At 39.9% G+C, this 10,106-nt stretch overlaps 1 protein-coding gene across 1 annotated transcript; it reads left to right on the top strand.

The window, feature by feature from the left end:
• The first annotated feature begins 6,312 nt into the window (after nt 1-6,312).
• Nucleotides 6,313-9,646, top strand: LOC133027599 (tumor necrosis factor receptor superfamily member 13B). Its single transcript, XM_061094646.1, has 4 exons — nt 6,313-6,427; nt 7,304-7,420; nt 8,717-8,995; nt 9,131-9,646. Exons 1-4 carry the CDS (start codon nt 6,313-6,315, stop codon nt 9,403-9,405), a joined length of 786 nt encoding a protein of 261 aa, XP_060950629.1. The 3' UTR covers nt 9,406-9,646.
• The last annotated feature ends 460 nt before the right edge of the window (nt 9,647-10,106 follow it).

Genomic DNA, 10,106 nt, shown 5'->3' with positions numbered 1-10,106 from the left:
ATTGCATCAGAAATATTTCCATTTCACAGCCTGCACTTGTCAATACACTATGGGTTTTCCACTCTTTTGTTATTTCCCCTGAATGCAGGCGAGGTGAAAGAATTGATTGTGCTGATGTTGTTACACCAACATCGGAGCAAAGGAGCCTTGGAGGTCCAACACGGTGTCTTTGATCTCACAAACACACCCTTAGTGGGTGGAGATGCTGACGGTGATGGAGTGGAAAAACTTCAGGGGAGCGCTGTTCACTGCACAGCATGCAGGCTCTTTGATCACACACGACATGATCATGCACTCGCTATGCACCCTTTGTCTCAGGAGGTTCACCTGACTTTCGACACCCTTGTCTTTAAAGGTGCAGTGTGTAGAATTTGGTGACATCTAGTGGTGACGTGTCATGCTGCAGCGTGTGTAAACCTTCAGTTGTCATAAAAACTAAAAAGGTGCTTAGTTTTTCCTGTTTGGGCTACTGTGAAAAACATCTGTTGAGAGGAACTGCTCCTAAAAATAGTATTTAATTATGAAGGGACCGTTCTAGGTTAAAGAAAACAACAATTTGTACAATTTACAACATCACACACGAGTGAAAACATCACTAGGATTATTTCATATTCGATCTCTGCGAATTGATCCCTTTCACCGAAACTTTACACACTGGACCATTAACCCTGTCGCCAAAGTTATGTTTTTGGAGCTGGTCTTCCTCCCTGCGTGATGAAGAGTGGGATAAGCAGTGATGAACGACTGCTCCTACAAAGTAAAGTGGGAATTCAGATAGGAAATGGTGCTCGTAAGCATCTCTCGATCGATGCCATGAAGTGCGAAGAGATTCATTTAGAAGTGACTCTTTATTCAGGCTCTGTTTTCATATACTGCTGATTGTCTCCATCTACTGGTCAACGTTGGAATTGTTTGATTGAACAAAGTTTAATAGAAGTTACAGTCATTATGTTCATGTTAGAAAATCAAAATGTTTGTTTCTCTGGCTCACATGTTTGACATGTGACTGAGCTCTTTGACCACTGAAGCCTCCATCACCTTTTAAGATGAAGAAATTAATAATTGTTTCCATATATACACATATTTAAGTCAAAAATAATGAAGGGTGTCTTGAAAATAGTTTTAAATGAAAAATGTCCGTTACAAAACTCACTCAACATTTGCCTAAGTTCCCAAATGACAGATTTAGTCAGGATTTGGTCATTTTCGTTTTGCTCATGTGAACTGGCTTCCTTTTGAAGCCTTTTCAAAATTTGACTACACACCTGCAGTGAGTCTATTCTGGGTGAACACAGGTTTCTGGAGGTGGTTGTTTGGTTGATGTGATCCAGGCCACGCAACACCTTCTCTACTCACTTCGAAACATACTGCAATCACTCAGCGTCTACTGTATGTTCTTAAGTCAGAGTCTGACTTTGACATTTTAGGTTAGTTTTTGAATCCTTGAATTCTTTGCTTCTGCTGTTCTGGTGCTTTTAGTTTAAAAAAAAAAAAAATAATAACTTAAGTGTATGTGAATATGTCTTTAGATTTTTTTAGTAATGCATCTCGAGTCAAACAAACAGATGCATGTCACTTTCTCTCTGTTATTTGATGAGGTAAGCAGTATGCACATTATACACTGTGTGCACAATTATTCTGCAAGTTGTATTTTTGAGGATTCAATTTATTATTGAACAACTACAGTGCTCTCGGTCAATCCAAAATGTTAATAAACCTCAACTTGAATATTTAAGAAAGTAAAAGTGAGGTTTTGGCTTTCTTAGGAGGATATCTATGTGTGCACAATTATTATGCAACTAAATGAAAAACCAAAATGTTTATTTTCATCTGTTAAAGTGAGAATAATAAACAAACAACTCAAAATTTACAAATACTCACTTCCCTAATGATTGTGCACACAATGTATACGCCTACATCTTTTTCCTTACTACTGTCACTTTCAGTAACGTGCTCACAATATCCTGCATCATCAGTTTAAAAGTGTGTGATCAGAACTCATTGATATTTAAAGTGCAGCCGAGTCATCACTTTATCGATGCGTCCTCAAACATCAACTTCAAGGTTTTCTGCCAAGATGTTAATCTGTAGCTTGTTTGGGGGGGTGACTGCTTCTCAGACTGAGGACATTCTCTGGACATTCTCCAGAGGGGAGATATCAGAGAACGCAAATGTCCAAGTGATTGCCTCCAAGCTCCTCTTCTGTTGCAATGCTTTGGTTTCAAATGACACCGAGCAGAACTAAATGAGTCGGTGTAAAACCAAAATAAGAGATTCTTATGACTGGTCGCCACATAATTTCCGCTGGTATCTAACAGCTGCACCAAAATCAACCTGAGATTGAGATCTGAAACTTACTATTCATGTGCTTCTTATCCATTTATTTACTTTCAAACTAATCTTGTATCTTTCACTGCCTCACTGTACTTCTCATTCTTTTTCCCCTGATTTGTTGTCCTCCACCATCGTTGTCTGTTCCATTTCCTCTTCGAGTGTTCTTACTTTTCTCCCTTTGGTTTCTTAATTTGAACACATTAATAATTACAGGAGGTATCAGTTCAACAGGCACTGTATGAAACTAAATAAATGAAAGAAGATTTTGTGGGCGGCTGGCTGCCACTTCCAAAACTCACTTAGTAATCTCATCAGATTAGGGACATTAACGCTGTGCAGGGCTTAAAAACAAATGACTCAAATATGTCTTTGTTCCACTTTGGGGACAAAGATAAATCCCCGAGCATCTTTTTCATTAAGTCTTAATTCTGAGTGCTCATGCTGTTTTTCTTTTAATGATTCACTAAAGCTGAAACTAAGGTGCAGCAGTGAAATGTGTGTCTTGTGTTCAGTGGAGAGTAAATCACGATGTGTGAAAACAGTTTCACAATGACGTTGAGAAAGTGAGTTTAGTCACATCTGCACTTATCCCTACAACACAGAGGTGACTGTGTGTGTTAACTGGTAGTTCAGGCTTTTGCAGTTTGACTGTATGATTCTTCATGCAATGATTAATATATTGCATGAATCTGTCCATTCACTTAATTTCAATCTGCACATTCTTAGGTGATATAAGGAAAATAATACTTCTATAAATAATATATTATTTATAGAAGTTGTGATGCATAATCACACGAGTTGTCACACAATTTTAACTTTATGAAAAATAGGTAAAAGTCAAAAATATACGAAACATTTATAGACAATTAGTGCTTTGTTGACCATGTACTTTAGATTTTTTTAATTTGTGTGGTGCTCGGAGTCTTTTCACAAGTATTGTCTGTCTTCACACTCGGTTTGGCCTTGTTGGCTATTGTGTGTTCTATTGTGTCTCTGAGGCACAGAGTGCTATATCATATTTTTGTCATTTTAAAGTGGTATTAGATAGATGGCACTAAACTCCTTCAAGAACCAAATACTTTCAATCTACATACTTTCTCCACAAACGTCTGTCTGTCTGTGTGTCTGTAGAATCTCTCGTGACTCGTTCACCCAATCGACTTCACACTTCAACTTGTTAAACGCCCTGGAACGTGTACATCTGAGTTCGGAGCGATTTGGAGACACGACACGTTGAATATTAAAAAAGTTTTGTGACTATCTTCCTGTTCTGTGGACTGAGTGGAACATGTCCTTGGGTAAACTGCAGCTGTGCTTAGCAACTGGCATTTGTGACATGTTGATTGGTTTGCCTTGGCGTAGGTACGCACTCCGAGAACCACTCTAGTTCTATAAAAAAAAAAATCTATTTATTCCCATGTGATGATGGGAGAAGAACAGCCTGAGAAATGAAGCCACAGTGAGAGAGAGAGAGGCATCAGAACAAGAGCAGAGCAAACCATGGTCGTGGGCCTTGAGATGGAAGTTCTCCCTCTTTTGTTTCTATTATCATATTAAAATAATTAAAGTGATCACTGTCAGCTGTAAGTCAGAGTGGGTGGGGTGTGGGGGGGTCCTCCCCTCACACAATGGGGAAGTCCCTCCCCCCCGCAGTGAGTTCTCACTCAAATGAGTCTCCAGGCTGAAATATAACACAGGCCTTTCTCACTCGTCATCTTCAAACCGAGGATTCTCCCGCTGCCTCTTCGTCTCACCAGGTAAGCAACTCCTTTCAAAAAGTCGTTTTCAACACACACAATTAAAAAAGAAGAAAACTCAATGACCTTGTGACAAAGATGAAGACAGCTGGTTCTAATGATTTTGTTTTGCATTTAAATTAGCACTTTTTTAGTGACTAACAAACATTAGTGTGCGTTTGTCATCCTTTCTTGTACTTTCTTACAATCCGAGAGGGGGCACATGAGTGAGACCCTGACATGTGAATTAAAGAGTGTGACAGATGATACCCAAGAGTAAATCAGCCTTGTAATTTGTCGTGTTTGAGAAGGGAGGGAAGGGCGGAGGAGTTTTTGATCTGGGTGTCTTTCACGCTCCGCTGACTCAGTGTTCGCCGGAGCGAAGAGGACAGCAGCTACCAGCGAAGGCCTGGTTTCTGAAAGGATGGAAGTTCATGAGTTGCAGTGAAGGAAGTGTGTTTGTGCAAATTTGTTTGCTCCACAAGAAGTTTTAATAAACCACGGTGAGTCGGTCTGGGCCCTCAGTATATAACTGTGTTTAACTGGTTCAATAGCTGTTGATATCTCAATTACACCAATATCCAGTCACTGAAATCAAAAACACCGGCACATCGGAAGTAACCCTCCTTGCTACAAAGTTTTAAAGTTTAATATATCGTAGGTCAAAGTGTAGTATAGTACAGTATACTTTACTATATTGTATTATGATGTGCTTTATTATAGTATTACAAAATATATACTGTATTTAGTGTAAAAAACAAAAAACCCAACAACACAATGATTCTTCAAGCACATTATAGCAATGAAGTATGATATGTACAATGCATTATACTATGGTGAACTATATCTCTACTACACGAGCACAATATACTACAGGATAGTACAGTACAGTGTCATATAATCTGATATAGTGCTTTATACGATACATCAGCATTCTATATGCCTACTACCTGATAATTCTTCTAATACAATACATTATAGTCTAGCATGGTATAGTGTAATATATGAGAAATTATTGGTCTATAATCCTACTACATATTAATTGTTACAAGTACAACATAATACAGTATATTATTCTATACAACAGCCAACTATAGTCCTACTACATCTATACAATAATTATTTTAAGTATATGTAATGCAGTATACTATAGTCTGGCCTGTACTCTACTAAACAGTATAATCTGATATAATGTAATACAAAACACCAGTCTTTTCGTACTACAGAATATTTCTTCAAGTACAGTATAATGTAGTATACTGTTGCATGGTACATTGAAGTAGATTAATATAGTATGGCAGACCTGGAGTTAGTGTAGTACCTTGCAGTATGTGAAGTACTAGTTTATTAGGTGGAACTAGCTAAAGGTTAGAGTTTAATCAGTTTCTCAGCCCGTTCGCAACAGTGAGGCTCATTAACACAACCCAGAAACACCTCTGTCTACGGCAACACATTCCAACAACACAACAAACTACATCCTCCACAATGATCACAACACTGAGTCTCAAGAAAAGTGAACTTTACAACAACAACTGGGCCTCACATGTTCCCTCAGCCTCCATGTGGACTCAGCTGAGGAACAGGCCAGCTGCAGCAGCCAGAGACAAAACAACCAAAGACGCCCGTCGGGTCTAAAATACTGAAGCTCCATATTTACACTGTGCTGCAGCCTGACCGATGAAAACACATGACAGGGGCCATTCACAGCAATTCTGTGTCTGTGTATATGTTTTTTTGTGTATTTGTTTTACAGAATAAACTATCCATTCATGTTTGAATTTGAAGTAAAAAAGTTAAGTTTATTTTCTTAAGCTAAATTCAATATATTTTATATTTGCCTTTTCTTGAAATTAATATTAATTAATAGTTAAGTTTATGGTTAACAAATGTCAATTGAAAGCCCCAATTACATTTGTTTGACATTAGGATTTAATCCCAACATCTAGACTCTTTTAAATTCATATTTATGTCTAAATCAGAACCAGATTTATTTTCTTCCTAGTATCTGTTGTCAGGCTCTGGGATTATTTACATAGGATTATTTATTTCATAATGACAGTTCTCAGTATTATATATTGAACCGTATTATCCCACCTATTTTGTTCATTGGTTACTTAAAGCTACATGTGCATAAAGGAGACTATATCTTTGACATATTTCCATACTTCCTCCTCTCGTAACCTTCCTGTGTGTCTGTGTGTTGTCGTGCTTGTGTTCTTCAGAGTGAGAGTTATCCGGGCTGATGGGTGGAAGCTGCCCTGAGGGTCAGAACTGGGACCAATTGGTGAAAAAATGCATGAGCTGTCGTTTGGTCTGCCAGAAACCGTATGCCATCAGCAGGTGCATCAGTTTTTGTGGTGAGTACACACACGCACACGCAGACATGAGGTCAGAGGGATGAGCTGTGTATCGTCTGAACGCACGGCTGCGAGGTTCAAAGGTCAAAGAGACATTGATCACTGAAGCGCTGACTCGTTGTTTCTGTTGATCTCCGGTCACCCTGCTCCTTCTTACTGCATCGCCTGGTCCTCCTTCTGATGAGGTTCATCAGATAAAGCTAAATGGAGTTTCAATCAAACTTCGGGTAAATTATTAAAAAATAAGAAAACTGTTCACTCCAGCCTTTTCTTATTGAATTGTTTGTGTCTAAAGGAGGATACCAAGATTACAACAGTTGGAGCAGAGGCTACGTTTGAGGAGGACGAATGCAATTCAGTTATTTGACAGCAGGAATATGCAAAAACTCATGGATTTCCATGACTTGGTGGAAGTATAGAACGCGGGCCGAGACAAAACAAACTCAATTCAGGTGCAGATCCAGAAAAAGATTGAAAAAAATGTTCACTTTCTTTAAGATTGTGACAAAGGATTGTTTTGTTTTTTTACCCTTGAGACAAATGGCTGTATCTTGATGATTTACATGTGGTTTCATATGGGGACTGTTGTTTCCTTCACTGTTTTATATCTTGAAAGAATTACTCATTACAAGTTCCATCAAAAGTGCTTAAAATTAGTTATATATCCACATTTATCATAGGTAATATACTTTTAAGGGATTATTCTCAGCTGAATATTTGCATTTCTTCCTACAGTTATAGAAAAAGAGAACTCGAATGAGCACAAGGCTTTGTTCTATAGTTTTTGACAGACAAACATGATATGACCTCCTTGGCAGAGGTGAATCGAGTCTATGGAAATGCACGGGTTTGATTTCACATGTCTTCCTGCATCAGAGTCTACACATTGCAAGCGGCTGCCCGGTCACTACTATGATGTGCTGCTGAAGACGTGCATGAGGTGCGCTGAGGTTTGTGGCAAACATCCAGCAGAATGCTCCCAGCACTGCCACAGTGAGTAGTGACCCTGCTGCTCTGGATTCGACTTTTAATCATGACCTTTCTTTTCCTGTTACCGCTCTGTTCTGATGAAGGCGTTGACTTTAGCTGCATCAACAGATTACTGGCAAAGAAGGAACTCCGGTCTCAGGAGAAATGAACACCGACTTCAATGCCTTCTATTTCCTCAAAATGGCAATAGTTCGTCCATTTATAAACCAGACAGATGCTGAAAAGCTGATTCATGCTTTAATTTCGTGCGACTAGATTACTGTACTGCACTTTTTACAGACCTCTCAAAGAAAACAACAGAGATCCTGATTCAGAACTCTGTAAACCAGAACCAAGAGGAGAGAACACGTTAGTCCAGTTCTAGCTGCCTGTTACACACAGGATTAACTATTAGAATTCTCCTCCTCACTTGCCTGAACTCCTGTGCTCATATCTTTTAAATAATCTTAGACTTTCAATCATGACCTTTCTTTTCCCGTTACTGCTCTGTTTTGATGAAGGCGTTGAGTTTACTTCTTTGCCAGTAACCTCTGCTTCAAGAGGTTACTGGCAAAGAAGGAACTCCGGTCACAGGAGAAATGAACACCAACTTCAATGCCTTTTGTGGAAAGTCAGCAGTTAGAAAACAAGAGGATGCTTAATACCTTTAGTTGAATGTACGTCAGTGAAGAATGCAGTGGTGCGATGCCCTCGAGACCTGACCCTGGGATCATTTGGTCAGGAGCCTTTGTTGCATGGACTAACACTCACGGTGTTGACAGTACTTTTGGCGCCTGAACAGAACTAGACCCAGAAGGTTCAACGTTTATCCCTCAGTCAAAATCGTTCGTCTAAATTTTTCTGAATTTTTCCACAACAGGGCAATAGTTTGTCCATAAATCCGTCTGTCTTTATAAATCAGACAGATGCTGAAAAGCTGATTCATGCCTTCATTTCACGCCGACTAGATTACTGCACTCTTTGACTACAAGGTTCTCCTCCTAACTTGCCTGAACTCCTGTGCTCATATCTTTTAAATAATCTTTTTTCATATCTATTCTTATGCATTTTTAAAAATGTTTATTTCTTTTTCTTTTAAATGTCATTTTAACATGTTCGTGTGTTTCTTAAAATAACTTCTTATATCAATTACATTACCATTGCATTTATTTCGATCTGTGTTGCATGGAAAACACTTCAAACTGCATTTCTTATGACAGGTGCTAAACAAAGGCAGTTTATCATGATCAGGATTATGATTGAAGGTGTTTTTTACTATGACTCATACAACTAAGATCCATCATTATCTCCCCCCCGCAGCTACATCACCTCCTGTTACCAGGAAAATGCTCCTACCGAACTCCAGAGAGGCCTCAGTGCCGATGGCCCTGGAGGACTCCACGCTCCTGCTCTACTCTCTGCTGGCCCTGTGCATGGTGCTGCTGTTCTCTAGCTTGTCTTTGGCCCTGGCGGTCTTACTGAGGAGGTCCAGGGCCAAAAGCTCCAAGCCGAGACCCAAGGAGGCCAAACAGAAGCCGGTCGTGCAGCCGGGTGAAAGGAATGGCATGCGAGGTGGGCAGCTGGAGCACACTTCCAAAGGTTAGTGTAGTGTGGAGGAATTCAAACACCCTTCAAATGAAAGAACAAATAATGATCATTTATTTCAAACCTCCTCCACCTCTGAATAGATTTTCTTGGCATGTGTTTCTCATTTGATCCCATGTCTGTCTGCAGATTTTGTAAAGAGTTCCGGCTGCCCCCCGAACCGTGAGCAGTCAGATGACTCCATCCCGACAGAGACGTGCGTGTGCATCCACTGTTTCCCGGACCTGAAAGCTCTAGGCCAAAGCAATGACAGGCCACTGGGACCACCGCTCTCCTTCAACCAGCAGGCCGGCCTCCCAGTGGCCCAGACCATGGAGGGCAGGCCTCTCTGGACTGAGCAGAGCCTCCACGGACCAGGAGGGGACAGCAGTGAGATAAGGTTCCTTTGCTCCCCTTCAAATTAAAGTGTCTCGCAGGAAAAAAACGGAACGGATAACAACGTCCCCAACGCACCGGAGATGTTCATCAGTATTTGTCTTACTGAATCTTCACAGTGGGGATTAGAGTTAGCAAGAGATAGGCCAAAAATAGACGAGTAATTGCAAATAAATATGCAATACTTAGAATTGCAGGGAAATGTCAGATATAATTGGAATAAAGACACATTTATAAAGTGTAACAACAGAATATATACAGTGTGAGAATATTTGCAGTGGAATACTGGATTTTTGTCAATTTTAAATTAAAATATGGTCTCAAAGAAACACTATAAATTCTTTCCCCCGTTAAAATAGTAGCCTCTAAATTAGTTTGACAGTAGACTGAGTAGAATTCGAGAGAATGGGGCGTCTTTCATTCTCGCTCCTCTCCCTGAACGTCTGCTCACACACTATGAAACTATAGTGAGCAGGTAGGATTTCCTGTGACACTGTGAAACTGATAGTCAGGTGCAGCTTAAATTTTCAGGATCAGGCCCAGCAAGTTCAAGAGTAATGCTGAAGTGTAGATTAGTTAAAAGGCCTCAGGGAGCTTTAACAACTTCCTTGTTTGGTCCAGACCTTCGGACTTCTCGGCATAGTCTTAACAACAATACCAGGAGTGAAAGGAGCCTCGGACCACGGTCCAGTCCCATGGGCCAAAGTTTAGTTCAATAAAAAGAGAAGGT

This window comes from Limanda limanda, chromosome 21, assembly GCF_963576545.1.
Source record: "Limanda limanda chromosome 21, fLimLim1.1, whole genome shotgun sequence".
NCBI classification, from domain to species: Eukaryota; Metazoa; Chordata; class Actinopteri; order Pleuronectiformes; family Pleuronectidae; genus Limanda; species Limanda limanda.
Note: the sequence above shows the minus strand (reverse complement) of the source record. Positions and strands in the feature narration are given on the sequence as shown.